Raw genomic sequence first — 20344 nt, forward strand, 5'->3', positions numbered from 1 at the left:
GAGACAACTTGAAGATCAAAATGTGCTTGAAGTCTTTTGCCTTATCTTAAAAGTTCAGGTGAGTTTTAAATTCTGGTCTGTGCTGAGTTGTTTTCTAAAAGCTTTAAACTTTTTACCTTGTATCAATATCTGAGGTTTCTGATACTGCTGGAAAATCTGCCCATTTAACCCAGACTCTGAGCACCGAGGTCCATGGTGCTGTATCAGCCCGGAGAGAAACCATCTAAGAAATGAATCTAAATTGTGTCCTTGTCATTCAGACTCTCCATGAGTGTAGTGGAATAAAAGGGATTTTACCTGCACAAACTACATGAACCACACTTTTCATAAGTCTATTGTCATATTGCAATATCTATTTATGTATGTAGCCACTCTATTTGGTAACTAGCTAAGGAACAGTGGCTCATCTTATGATTCTTGTATTCTCAACACCAATACAATGCCTGACACAGTTAAAATCAACACTATTTGCTGAATGAGTGAATGAATGAATATCATGCAAAGCAAAATACTCCTCATGAGTTAGAGATCCCAATTGTTAGAGGAATGACAAAGCATCCCAAGTACTTAGACCTGAAGCCTGAGTACCTAATATCATGAATACCTGACATAGCTGGGGAAGATTCAGGGCCAATTTGTTGCTTCCTACAGATCAATTTTGTGTAAAAACTACTGATGATGGTCACTTCCCACGTTGATAGTTATAATGGGGTGAAGGGTGGTTTTCACTAGTTCTAACTCTTGCACTTTTCAAACCTGAAAATAGAAATCACACTTGAGAGTTAAATGATCTGGAAGTTGTGGGATTTACAGGAGACTTGATGTTTAACCAGATATTAGAGCAACCCAGCAGGCCCACCTCACCCCCTTAGGATACCTCTCAGGAGACTGACCAGGTCACGATTCCCCCTTTGTATGGGAGTGGTGCTGCTATTCAAGTGTGAGGTCCCAGTGCCTGTACCGGAGTATGTGGCTCCACCCTTGTCTATATCTTGCTGGTCTAGGCCAGTGGTCGGCAAACTGCAGCTCGCAAGCCACATGCAGCTCTTTGGCCCCTTGAGTGTGGCTCTTCCACAAAATACCACGTGCGGGCGCTCACATACAGTGCGATTGAAACTTCGTGGCCCATGCGCAGAAGTCGGTATTTTGTGGAAGAGCCACACTCAAGGGGCCAAAGAGCTGCATGTGGCGACATATGTGACACCAATTTTATTCTTTATCACGGGAATTCAAAACTTGTAAGTAAAAGAAACGTTACTGAATTTAAGTTAGGGAAATGGTAGGTGGCATCCTAGAGAGAAAGACTACTCTTCCCCACCAGTGGTGAGCCCCAGATCTTCCCTGGAGCCTATCTTTTCTGAAAACTTGCTTGTCGGCTTTTCCATCAATTTTCTAAGAGCCCTTAGTATACTTCCAACCAATCCCTGGTTTTGGTTTAGGTGCCAGAGTCAGTTTACTTGCAAATAAAAATCCTAACAACTATGCCATCACAGACAGTGGCCTCTCAATCACTTACTCCGGACTATGAGCCTGGTGAAGGCCGAGGTGAAGAGGTTTCCTCCTATGTACCTGGCCGAGTACACTCCAGCATCCTGGGGCTGAGCGTGAGGCAGATGCACTTCTAAAATATCAGGTACTTCGTGCCTGGGCACTGAATGGATGAAGGAACCTGATAAAGGAGAAGAGAAGAGAATAAAGGGTCACTCTCAAACACTCTTATTTCCTTGTCTGGCTCCTCTACTTGATCAGCCTTCCATAACCCGATAGAAAATGTGCTCTAGTTAGCATATTGAGTGTGGGAGAAGAATGAAAAGGCTGAGCTCAATGCACTCCCAACAGTGGAGAAAGGTATGGTGATAGAGCAGATAGCCTATTAGTCTATGGAATCTACTGCCAAACACATGAAGATGTGGGGAGGCTAAAGTTCTTATCTGCTGCAGGTAAGCAGGCAAATCTGGGTGGGAAATGACAACTAATCAATTAACCAGAAGATACCTAGAATCACTACTCCAATCTGGACGTCTTATCCATCCACAGAACTCAGAATAATCCCCAGCAATATTTCAGCTGGACCAGGTCTTCGCCACCAAGTGGTGCCAAACCATAGCTGGACGGAGATGGATTTGGATTGCACAGTTAAGGCCCCCCAGGACGATTGCCAGTGGCTCTCCAGGCTCATGCTGAACATTTTATTAACTTTGCAATCAAACAAGCAAACATTTTATATGGCAGAATTTGGAACCCCATTTATCACATCACAATGGGGTTTTATTGTACATTTATAATTCATACTGTATATTCATATATGTCTATGAATCTCAAATTTATTTGATTAAGTCACCAAACACATCTCCTAAGAGAGCTTCTATCATATAATTTGGTTAGCTCGCTTCATATTAGCTTTACTTCCAACATCTGCTTCTAAGACTGCAGTAAGATAATGCCCCTATGTGGTGTGTGCTAGCTGTGTCTCACACCATGGTGCTGAAAGGAAGCAAAACACAGACTCACCATTCTTGTAAATCACTGCATCTTCTTCTTTAATCAACACCTTTTTGAAAGATATGTTCACGTTATCTCCCCTGTCCACGGTCATGGTTAAAGTAGATGGTAGGAAGGAAGCTTTTAAAAGAGAGACAGAAAACAAAGGAGAAAATGAGGTTGCATATTTTCTCCACCGTTCAGACATCAGACAGTGAGGACTGGAACTGGGCAGCAGTCAGCTGATTTTCATGGTATTAAAAACAGTGGTAGCTGATGGGTTTCTTAAGGTTATATCATTTTTTAAGAATCTGATGAAAGGAATAGTTATTTCCTCTGTAAAAATGTAAATATATACACACAACATACATACGTACATTTTTTCCATGCAACTAGCTGGGGAGGTGAGGACCTTGTATTGATAAATACCTATTACCAAACCAAAACCTGATATTAACGATGAACCAGCCCTCCTTCTCCAATCCTTAGTAAGTTTCCTCAAAGTGGAATAGAATATGAATGGCCAGATAAATGGCTTTTCCCTTGGTCCTTTCGGGTTGTTGTTGCTCCAAATGATTCTCATTGCTTTAGAATGCCCCAAGCATTTCTCCAATGGATTCAGTACAATGCTGCACTTACTATGAATGGTGTAAACATTGGAATATTGAAGAATAAGACAAAGACACAACATCTTGCCTTCTACCCTTTAGTTAGATATATATGAGCTGACATAATCATGGGACTGGAGTATTAAGATGAAACTAGAGAAGTTATTGTGGATTTGGTTTATAAAATAATTTTGGAAACTTCTGTCTCTGTGCTAAGCTTGGAACAAAGTATTGCCTGAGCTCCTTGATTTATGGGACAAGATGTGTGAACAAAATCTTGTCACCATCTCCCAGCTACAACAGTTCCTGAGTTCCTTTAACTTACACCATAATCTGCAGAGGACCACAACTACAGAATAAGGGGGAATTCATTCTAGGCTTCAAGTTAAGCCAATTTTTAAAGTTCCAGCCTTGCTGACATGGAAAGTAGGCCAACATAAAAAATGTAAGGACTTTTTAAAGTTCCAGCCTTATTGAGGTATAACTGACATGGAAAGTAGGCCAACATAAAAAATGTAAGGATAACCACTAAAAGAAGAGAAACAGAATATTTACAACTTTCCTAAATACAGAGGGCAGGGAGAATGAAAGCAAACAGGGACATAAAAGGAGAACAAATCACAAAGAAAAATCACGGCATGCAGAAAAGACATAATAAGATGTTAAAAGCCAGAGATCCTCAGAATTAATTTAATAGATATAAATATGTAAATATATGCTCTTTCCATTAACTACACATTTAGTGTAATGACATATAAAACTGAGAATAAAGGGACAGAATAACATATACTGCACTAATAACTAAAAGAAGCTTGATATTGCAATATTTATATCAGAAGAAAAATCTATTCAGATGCCAAAACAAAATTTTAGGGATCAAGATGGCCTTTACATGATGAGAAAAAGACACAATCCACCAGGTGGGTTAAATAACCCTGAACTTGTATACGCCCCTAACAGCAGAGCTTCAAAACCCACAAAACAAAAACTGACAATTAAACAAAGAGAGTGCCAAGTCCACAAGCATTGAGGAAATGTTCAACAACTGATGAATCAAATGGACCAAAAGTCAGTGAAGACAAAGATTTGAATAACACGATTTAAGGTCTTGGATATTCATGGACCCCTGTAGGTAGCTTCTGAATACAGGCTATTTTGAAGCATATTGCCTGCTATTAAGCCATAAAGCACATCTCTGTAAATAATGAAGAATCAAATTCTCTAACTAGAATCCACCTAAATTAGAAATCAGTGCAAAACACCCTCTACCTAATGTCTGAATCCCCACAGAGTGGCTTTTGGATGGGCGGCTTGAGAAGCTGATCAAGAGCTCAGAGAGCCGCCCTGTGAGGGCAGAAGATGCCTTTGACCCAGGCTCGGGATCCGGGCTTTGGGTCTGTCTGCTTGTTGTGCCCGCTGACCAAGGCCCGGTGCCCAGCCAGGACTCCCACATGGGTGCCTTGGTGCAGACAGGAGAATAGTGCAGGTCAAAGGGCCTGTGAGCCCTGGGATAAGACAGTCCTGGCTTGAGACTACCCTCTGCCACTCACTGGGCCTCTGTGAGCAACCTACTTAACCTCTGAACACCACAGTGTCCTCATCTATAATTTGGAAGTAAAAATATTTACCTTAAAAGGTTGTTCAAAATATTAAATGATGTATGCCAAGCCCCCAGGTGCTTAGAAGTCAGTATCCTTCCCAAACATAAATAAACAGCAGCACTGCTGTGCTGACTTTTGTAATATGCACTTGAGTGGTGACTTTCTCTACCGGACTGACATGAACCAACCTGAACAGGCCCTGGGGGCAGCGGGGGCTCTGGTGGGCGCCCACCCACACTGACAAGGCGCTTCATTCCAAAGCCCTCGAATGTGTAATTGGCTTTCTGTGGCAAGCTCCTGGGCTCCTGGGATAATTTTTCCGACCACTTCGTGTTGTTCCTTTCTCTGTGGTTTGTTTATATTTTCTGCCCCTGACTGTTTAGCTGACCATGGGACTTCTCGCCCAGCATTGTTTCTGAAAAGGAACAAAGACTCCCCACTACACTCAACCCCAAGACAGCTTCTCTCTCTCCCCACGCTGTGGCTATTGTTCCAGATCTTATGCTCTCTGAGCTCCCCGTTCCCTCAGGTAGGAACACAGCCACACCAGAGTCCCACGGCTGCCCAGCCTGGCACCTCCTGCACCCACGTCTCCAGGCTGATGACCCAGGAGCCCAGCTTCTCCATGGTGCACACAGGCTGATGCCGTGGGCCTTGACTGGATCGTGAAAACAATGAGCACCTTTGAACTATGCCTACTGCCACCAGGCACTGTGCTGAGGACTTGACACTTATTGAATTTTCATAATGTCTCTGTGAGATGGCTACTACCATTATCCTACTCTTACAAATGAAGAGATTAAGATACACAGAGGTTATACAACCTGTCCAAGATCACACAGCAAGTTCATGGAAGTGACCTTTCAGAGGTTAGTACTCAAAAGGCTTCAGGTCCCAGCACCTTGTCTTAAAGGAGACTGCTGAGGCCTGGGCGAGAGGAGGAGCTGCAGGGTCACTGGGATGAGCCCCTTAATGGGCAGAACTTAACTAAAAACACAGTTCACTGTTCCTTAAAGGGCTGGAGAAGAAAAATAGATGGAGTAACAAAGATGTTTCTCAAGGATGAAAAATAATAGAAAAATTTCAGTTGTCTCCTTTAATGAGAGGATGAAAAATAATTGAGAAAAACTTCCATTGCTCCTTTAATGAGAGTTAAGGACTAGGAGTAATAAGATGTACTTTTATGTTCATTATTATCCTATATAATAAAACTAATATGCAAATTGTTCCCTCCACCAGGAGTTAGACTAGGGGGCGGGGCCAGCTGGATAACCGCAGGAAGGGAGGCCCCAGCCTGTGGCAGGCAGCCAGGGGAAGGGAGGTCCCAGCCAGCAGCAGGCAGTGCACTGGGCCTCTAGTTTTGTATAATTTCACAAAAGCCCTGTGCAAACAGGATATCCAATTTACTGATGTGGGTGACTGAGTTAAGGGTAACTAACTCCCTTACTCAGGGCCTCCTAACTTTGAGTAAGTGTGAAAGTTAACACACAATCTCAAGATGTCCATACTTGTTCCCCAACCCCAGCTCTCCAGCCTCATCATACTCCAGGCCTGCATCCGGGCCGGCCTCCATTCTGAAATATATGAAGTTCTTCAAACAGACCCTGTGATCATTCACGTCTAAGTTGTGAACTTCCTCCTTTCCCTCTGCTCCTTCATTTCCCCTATGTCTCACCAACTCCTTCTCATTCAATCTTCATTTATTTATTTATTTTTAAATTTGTTTTAGAGAGACGAAGGGAGGAGAGAGAGAGCAAGAGAGAGAAACATCAATGTGAGAGTGAAACTTTGATCAGTTGTCTCCTGCTCAAGCCCTGGCCAGGGATGCAACCTATAACCTAGGTATGTGCCCTGACCGGGAATCAAACCCTCGACCTTTCAGTGAGTGGCACAATGCTCCAACCAACTGAGCCACACTGGCCAGGGCTCAGTCTTCACTTAGCTATCACTTTTTCCAGGGGCCTTACACAGCCCCTGGGATCTAGGTGAAGTGCCATTATAACTGCACTTCCCGTTACAGTGCCACTGCTACGGTATTGCCCCTACTAGCCTGAGCTCCAGGAGGGCACGTCCATTGGAAGGCAGCACAAGGTGGGCGGGGCCTGGCCTCTGGGATCAGGCCTCTGTTAACCATCCCAGGTCCAACAATGGGAACCAGGTGTGCGAATGTACCTAAGTTATAATAGCTACAAGCCTCATCTACTAATATGGGGTCATAATAGTCCTCATGAGATAAGCATTTGGTAAAGACTAGATTTTACAGCAATGTATAAAATAGTAAGTACTTGGGAAGTGTTAACATCATTGCATCCCCCGTGTGTGGCACAAATAGAGGCTGAAGAATACTTGTGGAATGAAAGAATAAATAAATGAATCTGATTTCAAATCTTCCTACTTCCCTTATGCTTTCAACATGTTCATTTGGGTTATTTAGATAAAAATGGCTCACCTCTTTCAACTTCACAAATCTTGTGTGGAAAGTTTGATGTCCTTAAATCCAGCTATTTCTCAAATGAAAATAAGGAGAAAAATCACCCGTGTTTCTTCCAATGGAACACCCAAACAGACGTTTGCTTGTGAAAATGTCTCAAACTTCATATCTATCTCCCCACTCCCAAATGAAATCGCCAGCAAGGTCTGAATAAACTGCTTTTGACTTTTTCGGATGATGCCATTGATAAAAACAGGTTGGCCATTTGGAGTATGAGAGCCAATTTAAGCCGTGTTTTGGCACATCTCAAATGGATTTTCCACTTCCTCCCAGATGCAGGAGTCAGCAGCAGGCAGGACTGTATCGGTGTTTATGCTACCCTGCTGTGTCCCTGGGCAGGCACTTGCGGTTCCCACGATGTTGTACCAGGGAATTGATAGTGTCATGAAGACAGAGTTTTGGAGGTTTTCCTGATTCACTATGAAGGATATCACTTTCCTCACATCATATTTCAGCTGTTGGGTGGTCAACAAAAGAAACAGAATCAGTTCAACAGCCTGAACTGTTATTACTAAAATACAGGAAAGTACTGCCTATTTTTCTATTTTATATAAACCTCCACAATTATGTTAAGTAGATGATATTAAAAATTTTCACAAGTGGGAAAATTAATAGCCCCACTAAATTACTGCTTATCCCAAGGAACCATAATGATGATAATTATTGAACATTTACTGTGAGCCAGATAACATTGATGATCTCATTTGACTCTTGAGTGTATGTGGTTCAGTCTCTATCCTCATTTTTTTTTCAAATGAGGAAACTATTATTTCAATTAAGTAACTTGCCCTGGGTCATATCACTCAGTTGCAGAGCTGAGCTCAAACCCACGTATGGTGACATCCACTCCTGTACCTCTCCAGCCGTGGGCAAACTACGGCCCGCGGGCCGGATCCGGCCCATTTGAAATGAATAAAACTAAAAAAAAAAAAAGACCGTACCCTTTTATGTAATGATGTTTACTTTGAATTTATATTAGTTCACACAAACACTCCATCCATGCTTTTGTTCCGGCCCTCTGGTCCAGTTTAAGAACCCATTGTGGCCCTCGAGTCAAAAAGTTTGCCCACCCCTGCCTACGCTGTGCCCTGCGTTGTTCTGTAGAGTTTCTGTTGGAGTGGTTGTACTTCATAATACAAGTGCTCAGGATGAGGGAGAGAGAGAGGTGGACACTGAGAGTGATACACAAAGGGTAGTGCGGTGGCCAGAAATACCGGCTCTGAAATCCGATCACTTGGCATCAAATCCATTCCCACCATTTACAGACTGCTGCTGTCATTACTATGTAAAGCACTCTGCAATGTCTCCTTTAGACAAGCTTTTTAGAACACATCCACTGTGCAACTCAGATCTCATTTTAATTTTTTAAAAATTATATTTTTATTGATTTTAGAGAGGAAGGGAGAAGGAAAGAGAGATGGAAACATCAATGATGAGAGAGAATCATTGATCGGCTGCCTCCTGCACGGGGCTACTAGGGATCAAGCCCACAACCCAGGCATGTGCCCTTGACCGGAATTGAACCCGGGACCCTTCAGTCCACAGGCTGATGCTCTAGCCACTGAGCCAAACCGGCTAGGGCATCATATCTTATTTTAAGTGCACTCATGGAACTGGCTTCTTGCATATACCACCTTATTTAAAACTTAAAAAACAATTTTGAAGATATTGTTATGACTATTCCACAGATGATGGAACATGAGACTTAGAGCGGTTAAATATGTTGCCTAAGCCCACACAGCTAGTAAGAGTTGGAGAATGAATTAACACTCAGGTGAATATGAATCTAAAAACCATCTTCTCTCAGCTGTTTCTCACTATCCAAGCCTGCTGGCGCCTCATTTAGCTGAATGTGCCCTCTCTATCTGTGCTGACCTGGACTCTGTTTGGAGGGACCATTACAGTTGGCTTTTGACTCCTATTGTTCTGGTCTAACATGCTCTACAGGTTCTTATTTACACACTGGCAAGGACAATCCCAGGACACCCAGAAAGGGCACGGTGGCACTTCACATTTCATTCCTGTGAACCCTTTAGGGCACGAGTCTCAGATTGTCTTCATTCAGAGTGTGAGAATATCAGCAGAAGGACATAACTCTTTATCCAAGTGGAATCCCAAATGTCACATGTGAAACATAATAGAGGTGACTTTTCACCTTGCTAGCTTTGGCACACCTCACATCCCTTTGTTCAACCTCTCTTCCCTCACCGGGAGCTGCATTCCTGGGAATGTCTGCTGTGCACTTTTCCCACTCGCCCTGGTGTCAGTCAAAGGGGAACATAACAGTTTTGCTAAGAAACCTTTTCCATCATTTGTAATGAATAATGGTTTTATCATGTTTGACCTTAGAATGAGCTTACTGCCTTCAAATCTTTTAATTACCACCATTAGCAAAGTCAAAGCAATGTTATCAGGTGAACCCCAGCTGGGCTCCTACTGTACCCTTCAAAGTGTGGTCTCTCCCAGGAGAATCTTCTCACCTGAGACCTTGTTAGAAATGCAGGAGTCTAGCTGCCTGTCTGGTCCTGGGAGCCTTAGGGCAGAACAGAATCATTCAAGAGTGTTACAGCACCATCGCCTCCCAACTGCTATCCGTGTGGCCGGCTGCCCTAAAGACTGAGCTTAGGACCCACTTCTATCAGGAGAAAGGCTCCATCACATCACTGCCTTGTGAGGCGCAGCCTCCCTTGCAGAAGGCTCTCAATATCTTCCTTCATAGTCCTGGTGTGCTGTGAGCTGGGCCTGGGCACTCCACTTCTAAAATTAAGTCCTCGTCTTTTTCCAAGAATGGCAGCCTGCAAAAAAGGCCCAGTTCTTCATCCCTCTGTGTAGCCACAACTCTTCACCATGTCACTGGGTAGTGCCCTCCCATCTGATTTAGGCTCAGCTTGGAGCAATAAAATGAGGCAGAATTGAGAATGAATAATACTGACTCTAGGTTTCCACTTGTTCTCTTGCACTTTTGCTATGCCCATGAGACCATGTCTAAGTTCATACGCATGTGGAACAGAGTCAAGCTGGCCCAACCAAGGCCAGCCTAATGAGCTGCCAGCCAGAAAACATCCATATGTGTGAGAAAATCCAGTCAAGATCAGCAGAGCCACCTAATCACACCCACAAGCAATAAGTGCTTATGGTCGCATGCCTCTGTGGCCTGTGGTTGTGTTGCCCAGCATCCCTGTGGCAGTAGATAACCAACACACCCATAGCCAATTAGGTTCCGTTTTTGATAGATGTTTCCATTTTCAGTTTTTTTTTTATCTCTACCATCTTTCCCCCCTGAAAACATTAGCTTCTGTTAAGACTATTTAAGGGAAAGCAAAAATAAATAAAATAAAGAATCAAGTAAAAAAGTCAATGAGAAAGATCAAAATAGCCAACCGTCTGGCAGTGCACAGCTGTCCTCATTGCTGTGACTTTTACATTACATGCATGTAACATGCTCATTTTTCCATAGGGCTGCGAATCCCTTTGTAGAACATATATTTCACTTCATCTTATGCACAATGTCTAGTGAATGGGGTTGAATGTGAGGAAGTTGGCCTGGACTGTCTCGTTTCTCTCTAATGCTTGGTGTACTAGAGATAGCAATGTTTGGAAAAAGGCCGACAAGGTCCTGAAGCTATGCCCAGGCAGCTCATACCAGCCCCTGAGTGAGCAGCTGCCAACACAAAAGGTGTGTTTGTGTCTCAGTGGGTCTCACGTGCCCACAACTAAGGGACATCTTACCTTGTTGGCGCATCTTCATGGTGCGTATCTTTATTGCCTCTCCTCGAACCCGCCCTTCACAGAAGTAAGCACCATTGATTTTACTAGCCTTCTCTCTCTTCCAAATGACAGTTTTCGCCCATTCTCTGCTCACATCTTGAGTAACTTCCAGTGGATCCTGGTGCTGGTTCATTAAGGCTTCAAAGTCTCTTCCTATGGTGAGGGGCTCATGGGGGCGCCATCCAGAGGCGATGCAGGTGAGGGATGTTTCAGCGTCAGACACAAGAGGTAGGGAATTGATCAAGATCAGGTCCATGGCACCGTCCACTGTGCCTAGAAGGAAAGAGGGAGCATAATGTAAGAGGAAGGTTATTAACATGGCCCACAGGATAAACTGCTGCTTACAAAGCCGTGTCTAAAAGTAGCCATGTGGGTCTGTTCCAGACTGACATACCTCGATGTGCGGTTGGGGGGATGAGAAGAGATAAACCAAAGAACTTATATACTTATATGCATAGCTCATGGACAAGGGCAATAGGGTAGTGAAGACCTGGGGGCGTAAGTAGGGCCTGGGAAGGGGGGGAAATGGGAGATATCTGTAATACTATCAGCAAAAAATACATATATATATATAATAAAAATAGCCATGTGAGTAGTCCTTCTAAAATGCTACTCTGATCAGGTGCCTGTCTGCCATAGGACAGAATCCAAAACTCTTTAGCATGGCATCACCTCAGCCCTGCTAACCACTCCTGCACCACTGCACACCCGAGCTGCAATGAACTGTCAGTTTATTCCATTCTCCAAAACAAGTTCTGCACTATATATCTCTCTACCCATTGTAGTGCCTGAGACATGAGTGAGGTACCCAATCAATGCTGTTGAGTTGAGATAAAGTCATGATAATGGCATTATTGTCATTAATTATAATTATTATCATTAATTATTAATTAATGATAATGTGGTACTGCCATAATAACAAAGTTTTCTAAAGAAATATATCAACTATATACAAGTAGGTTTACAGTTGTGAATACACAAAACACAGACTTTATTCTTGTATTATTAATTTATTTATTATTGTATTATTTTCCACATGAATAACTATAAATCTACTTTTCCCATCCCTGTACACTGTATGCTCACTTTAAGATTCTCATCACTACCAAAGAATTGCCCAATTCCACATTAAATTCCAAAGATAAGACAGGGACTGAGTGAAATTTTCATTTCCCTCTGAGGTTCATTTGTGTCATTTTTATACTTTTATTGATTTCAGAGAGGAAGGGAGAGGGAGAGAAAGATAGAAACATTAATAATGAGAGAGAATCATTGCTTGGCTGCCTCCTGCATGTCCCCTACTGGGATCGAGCCTGCAACCTGGGCATGTGCCCTGACCTGGTGTGGAACCTTGACCTCCTGGTTCATAGGTTGACTCTCAACCGCTGAGCCACACTAGCCAGGCTGTGCCATTTTTAAACAAGGCCACAAAGACCTATCTTGTAGGATCCTTGTGAAGATTAAATGAGAGAAAGTCCATAACTTGCCCAGCACAGTGTCTATTGTAGATGGGACGCAATGACCATTATTTCAGTTTTCTTTATTCTGTTTCCTAAACACCTAGTCTCAAAACTCAAAGCTTCCCAAATGTAAAAACGTGACCTTCAAATTTTATCCTATGAATGATGAAGCACATCATTTCACTTTCTCTATCCCCCTCCCTCCTGCTTTGATTTCTAGCATTTCTAAGATGAACAAATAGAATCTGTGCCTATTCTCTCCTCTTGTTGGAGAACATGGAAATACCAGGGATGGGGGATGTTCTCTGGCTCCAGTGATGGTTGATTCCCAAAACTGCATGAATAGGAGGTCAAGCACATTGGGTGATGAGGACCAACTGGAGTCTCAGAGACCTTTGTGTACCTTGTAAAGTGATTCAAGTAAGGTACAGTTTAGCCCAGTGGTTCTCAACCTCCCTAATGCCGCGACCCTTTAATACAGTTCCTCATGTTGTGGTGACCCCCAACCATAAAATTACTTTTGTTGCTACTTCATAACCTGTGAAAGGGTCGTTCGACCCCCAAAGGGGTCGCGACCCACAGGTTGAGAACCGCTGTGTTAGCCCATTAAATTTTCTCAACAACCCTGTCAAATATGTACCATTACCTTATTAGTAAATATGAAGAAATAAAGCCTCAAAAAATTGAGTAGCTTATTCTATCTTCTCCAGCTGTTGAAGTCAGAGCTGAAATTCTTGGATACACCATACCCCTTCCTGCCTCAAAGTCTTTGTACATGCTGATCCCCGTGCCTAGAATACTATTCTGTACTCTGCATGGCTAACTTATGCCAGCATTTGGGTCTCAGCTTAAGTGCCTTTCTCATAGATGGCTTCTCTATCTGCCTCATCTATAACATCTTCACATTCTCATCCCATTAGCCTCTAATTCAGCTTTTTGTTTGTTTCATAAAGATTACCATAATGTGTGAATATTTCATTTACTTTCTCTTCTCCTAGATGGTAAAATTCATGAAGATGAGTATTGAAGCTGTTTTGTTCACATTGATTTATATAGGAATATCCTGCTTAGTCTCAGCATATAGATAACTTAGATGTATTTGTTAGGTGGATGGATGGGTGGGTGGATGAATGGACAAATTTTACTCCAGACCTGTCTGATTCATGTCTACCTATTCACTTGGCTCTCACTTCTAGAATAATGAGGTTAAAAATGAAAATGCTGCCCTAGCCAATTTGGCTCAGTGGATAGAACACCAGCCTGTGGACTGAAGGGTCCTGTGTACAATTCTGCTCAAGTGTGCATGCCCAGGTTGCAGGCTCGATCCCCCGTAGAGGGCATGTAGGCAAAAGCCAATCAATGATTCTTTCTCATTGTTGATGTTTCTATCTCTCTTCCCCTCTTCCTTCCTCCTTGAAATCAATAAAAATGTATATTTTTAAATGCTCTCCTGAATCTAAATGGACTTGCTTGCCCATATTCAAAAGACTGTTTTGATAATTGATAAGTTTATAGGGGGAAAAGCAAATGTTACAGTTTTTATAAAATATAATAGAAAGGTGATCAATAGTTGGTGAGCATTTGAGCTCACTGGAATTCATTTTCCAGACCTTTTTGGAATGCCAACTTATGCCAAGCATTGTGCCTGCTATGAAGTCCTCATACAATTTGTTTTCATGGCAATTGCCAATGTTTGATGTATGCAGTGAGGTTTTGAGGATGAGTCTACTGGGAGTTCACTTTTATCTGATTAATTAGGAAGAATTTATAAGAGTTTCATTTCTTGGACTGTTAACTCAATACATGGGATTGAGGAAAGAAACCTTGAATAGAATGAATGGGATTCCAAGCCTGACTCTGAAGCACCTAGCTTGCTTCCAACCTCATTGGTAACCTTAAGATCCTAAGAGAGAGAACAGAAGTTATAAGAAAAACGTGTAAGAGAGAATGAGCTAGGACACCTCACAGAATTACAGCCTGCCAAAATAATGCCAGAGCATAGCTCCTTTTCCACATGCACATCTAGCCCTGCTTCCGTGTGCTCACCGCCTCACCTTCTACACTCACTCATTCCAGGCATGCTCCCAGAGAGAGTCATCAAGAGGAAGGAAACACTGATTCTCTCAGCTCGGGTTTTACCAGCCCCATTTCTAGGGCCAGCTGAGTGACTTGCCAAAACCAAGGGATCTGCTCTGAACTCATTGAACTGCATTGGCACTGGCCATGGTTTATTTAATGACTTTAGGAAATAATAGAACAAGCCGTTGATTTGAAAAGACAACCACACTTCATCTGTCGATTGTTTCTAGGTATTGATCTGGTTTCGTTTTCCTCTTGCTCCTCCTAGTTCTCTCCTTTTACTTCCTGTGCTAGGGAAATTGTGCATTCACGAGTCTGGATTTGACAACACTTGATTATCCTTATGCCAGTTATAGGAAGTCCCCTTCCACCAGTGAGTCCTCTGTCCTTTGTAATGCCGTTTTCAATAAAATACCAAAAAGATTTTGTATGTGAGCTGTGGATATGAGAAGAAATCCTTACCAGATTCCTAGGGCAGATCTAAAACTCATCAACTTAGTTTTCCTAAAATAAGAATCCATATTTGCACATGTATATGCCTAAATAATTTCTGGAAGGTGATACATAAAACTAAGAACAAGGGTGATCCTTTAGGAGAGAACTGGGCAGCTGGGGGACAATGATGGGAGGAAGGCTTTCCACTGTATACATATGTATGCTGGCTTTTGAACCATTTTAATATTACCTACACATAAAAATTAAATGTAAAATGTAAACATCATTGCCCATCACTTAAAAAGGCACACTTAGACCTAGCTGGTTTGCCTCAGTGGATAGAGCATTGGCCTGCAGACTGAAGGATCCCGGGTTCGATTCCAGTCAAGGGCACATGCCCGGGTTGTGGGCTCAATCCCCAATAAGGGACATACAGAAGGCAGCCAATCAATGATTCTCTCTCACCATTGATGTTTCTACCTCTTTCTCCCTCTCCCTTCCTCTCTGAAATTATATATATATATAATTGTTTTTAAAGGCACACCTGGAAGGAAATCAAGAGCCACAGAAATATATGTCTCTCAACATTTATCCCTACATCCGCTCCAAATCTCCTTAGATTGCATCCAAATAATGCATTTTCTCTTTCTCTCTTCTTTGGACTAATAATAAGAAATGTGATGTCATTCCACAATGTTGAAAAAATTTTAAAACATGGGTTAAAAAGGAGGGTGGCCACATTCCACCTTTTAAAGAAAATAGAGGCCCTATTGCAATGGGTGTAGCTATGGCCTGTGGCTTCTTAAAAGAGTTCTATGACTGCAATTGCATGGCAGGTGCCACATAAAGAATCTGCTATTAGGGACAGTTTCCTAAGAATAATTGCCAAAGACAGATCCCTCCTGGGCTCACACCAGTATCAGTCCCTGTGCCTAATACCTTTTCTTGCATGACAGCATTATTCTCTCCAGTCTCACTGACTTGTTTCATCACAGCCATAGTCTGAAGGGTTCTGATAAAATCCATTGATTAGTTCAATTTTCATGTCTATCATCAAGGCTAAGAGTTTGCTATAAGTAAAAGTAAGATGCATATTGAATTTCATACATCTTATATGTTTTTGGGATTCATAATATTTTTCCTTAGCAATGATCCTGCAAACACTTTCCAATACTTTGCATGAGATGTGCCTTGTTTACAAGGAAATACTTGCCCTGGTGGCACGGCATTTGCCAAGTTAACAAATGATTGTTCATCACAATTGAGGCATAACAATACCCTAAAATGCCGTTTTGTTAATTATATTTCTTTTGTGATCAGCATCTAATCTTTACAGTAATATTTTCTTACTAAATCACATTGTTGTGCATTCAAAATAGTGTTTCAATCTTGTATTTGCATTTATATTTTTCAAGGAGTTATTTCTCATTTTCGAAAGAGTATTTTAGAATGGTGGAGGTGAAATGAAAAGCAGATTCCGGGCACCCACATGCACACGCTCTCTGAGCTGCTCAACTTCCATCTCTTTTTTACATTTGGACTTCACATTGTTTTCATTTAGGGAAAAATTATTTTGCTTAAATAACAACATATAAGACCTCCAAGGTTATCACTTTTAACTACTTTTTTTTTACAGATGAAAAACACGAACGGATGAATATAAATATCAGTGAAACTACATTTCACTGCAGCACAACGTGCTTATTGCAATCAGCCTTCTCTTCCCACATTCAAGTTCAGGACTGCTGCAGGTAGTCAAGCTCTGATGAACCCAGCTTCCTGCTCTTCAAAGTGCTGGCAGGCTAAGAGGAAAAAGCAAGTTAAATATCGCATAGTGAGGCTATTTCATTGGGCTTCTTATCGACTGAGAACTGTAGTGTTGTGTGGAGTTTCAATGCTATGTTTTTGGAATAAGGTCACAGGTCTTCAGAACAACTGCCTGTATGGTTTCTTGGAAGTCAGATATTGACTACGTTTAAAATGTTTTAAAGGGTATTCTTGGTCACTCCACCTTTATAATAGCAGTAGATATCTTTACGTTTTAAATATTTTAAATGAACACTACCTTGGCCAAAAGTATTTTTGAAATCAAGGGTTGTGCAAGAAACTGAAAGGGTCTTAGCCAAAAGTATTTCTGCAACCAAACCCCTAAGTAATGAGCCAAAGAAGCAAAGACAACCCCAAATATTGTGTGGAATTATTTGGATTTAGTTTAGTTGTTTGCTTATACGGTCCAAAAGGAAAATTCTCTTTAATTAAAAAAGAACAACAACTCTCATTAAGTCGTTTATAGGTCCTTTCATCCCTTTACTAAACAGGTATATTGACTACCTCCCATGTGGTAGGTACTGCTCTTGGCCCTGGAGACAGAGCACTGAATAAAACAGATATGATCTCATCCTTCATGTAGCTTACAGGCACATGTGAAAGACACACATGGAAAACTAAGCACATAAATAAATAAAACACTGGAACCATAACAGGCCCCATGAGAGAGAATTCCAAGGTGCTGTGGAATAACATAACGGTGAACTTAATCAGACTTGGTTGGAGTGGGCAAAGGGTTTGTGGGTCAGATAAGTCTCCCTGAGGAAGTGACATCTGGCCTGCAGGAGAGTTGGAGTTACCCAGGCAGAGAGAAAGGCCTGTGAGGAGATGGTCAGAAAAGTCCTCCTCCAAGAAGTACTACTGAGAAGCGTTTTGAAAATGATTAAGTGTCTAATAGGACTCCCTTCTAGAATATTCTTTCTTAATTTTACCCTAAAGTTGGCAGTAATTTCTTTTTATTGGATCCTAAGAACTACGGGAGCCATTTCTGTAGGTCAACCCTATGTTAGAATATTTTTAGCCTCTTCTCTGCCTTCTTGTCTCCCCTGAAGAAACCCAGTCCCCAGGCATACTCTCAAAGCTTCAATCTTTATGTTGTTGTGGCTGTTCTCCCTGGTCCTTTTTTTAAAAAAATATATTTTATTGACTTTTTACAGAGAGGAAGAGAGAGGGATAGAGAGTTAGAAACATCGATCAGCTGCCTCCTGCACACCCCCCACTGGGGATGTGCCCGCAACCAAGGTACATGCCCTTGACTGGAATCGAACCTGGGACCCTTCAGTCCGCAGGCCGATGCTCCATCCACTGAGCCAAACCGGTTAGGGCCCTGGTCCTTTTATGTATGTAGTAAGTCTCTGAGCAATAACTTCATCCTCAAGTTTCCTTCCAAGAAGATACTGGGCAATTAACAAGATGATACCAAAATGCACAATATTGGAAATAACTAAAGGAAGTTGCTAACTTCTGATTGCATAGTTAGGAGTTTGGAGTTAAACAAGGACATCCGTGATGTGAATAGGCTGTGTCTCTCTAGCAACAAACTGTTCTCGCCCAGGAGTTGTGCCAAGCCAGTTTGCCCAAAGAACATGCCCATTTCCCATCCCTGCCTCCCAGCCAACTAGGACCGTCTGTGTGCTGGAGGAAATGGCATCCTCTCCCCACCTCCGAACACCAGAAATTTTCCATCCAGGATAAATAACACATGTTCTAGTTAGAATTAGTTCTGGTCAGTTGGCAGGAAACTTTTTATTTCAAGGAAATAGACAGAAGGTCCACACAGTGGGACCTCACTAAATATAAAGCACACATGTACCCTTATATGCATACTCCATTCTGTGAGGAGGTGGGACTGGAGGCAGCATGGTACCATCAGATCAGGGACTATTTAAACTGGAAGGGTTCTTAGAGATTGCTCACACTTTATAGAGGGCAAATGGAGGCCATAGGAAAGAGACTGGTCAATGGTCACACAGAAGATGGTGGCAAAGCCAGTGTTCAAGTGCCGATTTCTCTCCCAAGCCCTTTCCGTCACCCCAGGGGAGCAGTATAAATGGAAAAAATTTGTAATGTGAGGGAATTTGGAATATTTACAAATATGGCAGGATAGTTCCTGAAGAATCCTGGAGCTTGATAGCAACTGGGGCAAGGAAGGAAAGACACTGAGGAGAGGCAACCGAAAAGCTGAAAAGGGTACAAGACAGAGATGGGGAATGTCCAGAAATGAAGTCACAAGTCTCCCCAAGCCTTACACTGCTGCCTTCTAAGCTTTCCTGCCCATTTTACCAGGGAGAGGGGTGCTCTCTAATTGGACCATGTTCCTCCAGTGGGGAATGTCCAGAAATGAAGTCACAAGTCCCCCCAAGCCTTACATTGCTGCCTTCTAAGCTTTCCTGCCCATTTCACCCGGAGAGGGGTGCTCTCTAATTGGACCATGTTCCTCCAGGGTCAGAATATGTACCAGGTGTGAGAGGAAGCTGTATGTGGAGCCAGGCCACCTCCTCTTTCTGGGCTCTTCTCCTGATTTAGTCACCTGCCAAGTTCCCAGCTGCCCTTACGCTTCCCAAAGATGTGCACACACACTCCGACAACCAAATGTCTACATCCCAGACAGAATCAGACAACTTCTTTAACTCCCGGGTCCTGATCTTCACCTCGCAACAGAGAAGGCAATCTGATTGATTTGCTTGCATGAAAACTAAGAATAGCTTAAAGTGACAATCCACTGAGAACTATTAGAAGAGCAAACCAAAGAAGTGAGTCCATGATGGAAGAAGTTCAGGATCATGATAGTTGCTAAGAGGAGCGTGACAAAGGAAGGGGGCTAGCCTTCCTAGAGGGCCTCAGAGTATACCATGAAGGGAAGAAAGCTAACATGGTATGTTATATACTATGTAATATATACCATAGTAGATGGTATATATTATTACAAACATTGTCCACTTGAATGTATTTATATTCCATTTTATGGGTTAAAAAAAAACCCTGAAATTCAGAGGTGTTCAGTAATAAGTCCAAGGTCACACAGTAGAAAGATGGAATTTGAGCCCATGACTCACTGATGTTAAGTTCCATTACTACCCACTAGCCTTCATTCTAAGCACCATGAGAGAAATCAATTTTGCCTTTTGCCCATTATTGTATCTCTAACAATTAGCACAATGCCTGGCAGATAACAGGTTTTCAATGAATAATGATGAATGAATAAACATAAATAAATGAGTGAGCAATTAAGCTGGCCTTCAGTGAATTAATTGATTCAGTAATTGTTTCATAAGTACTATAAAGTGGGCTACATGCTGCATTCTTTGGGTGAAGAATAAAATAAAATATGGCTTCTGCCTTCAAGAAGCTTATAGTGTGGTCACCCAAAGGTATGAATATACTCAAGCCATAAAGGAAAACACTGACAAATTTCACAATAAAAAAATGCCCCAAACTTCTACATAGCGAAAGATTATATCAATGAAGTTAAACAACCAAGTGGGAAAATACTGTTATATGTAAAACTTAAAGAGTTAACATAGATAATATATAAATAAATTATATAAATCAATAGATCCATGGAATTCACAGAGGAAGAAACAAAAATACTCA

At 42.0% G+C, this 20344-nt stretch overlaps 1 protein-coding gene across 3 annotated transcripts in view; it reads right to left on the minus strand.

Moving 5' to 3' along the window:
* TEK (TEK tyrosine kinase, endothelial) overlaps positions 1-20344 on the minus strand; it is a 108828-nt gene that overhangs the window by 54720 nt on the left and 33764 nt on the right. For all 3 annotated transcript variants that reach the window (XM_005884899.2, XM_014532293.1, XM_014532294.1), the window contains exons 2-4: positions 10911-11222; positions 2512-2622; positions 1517-1669 (exon numbers count right to left, since the gene is read on the minus strand). In XM_005884899.2, coding sequence (XP_005884961.1) covers positions 1517-1669; positions 2512-2622; positions 10911-11222 — 576 coding nt within the window. The remainder of the gene's footprint in view (positions 1-1516; positions 1670-2511; positions 2623-10910; positions 11223-20344) is intronic.

This window comes from Myotis brandtii, unplaced genomic scaffold (genome assembly GCF_000412655.1).
Source record: "Myotis brandtii unplaced genomic scaffold, ASM41265v1 scaffold871, whole genome shotgun sequence".
Taxonomy (NCBI): domain Eukaryota; kingdom Metazoa; phylum Chordata; class Mammalia; order Chiroptera; family Vespertilionidae; genus Myotis; species Myotis brandtii.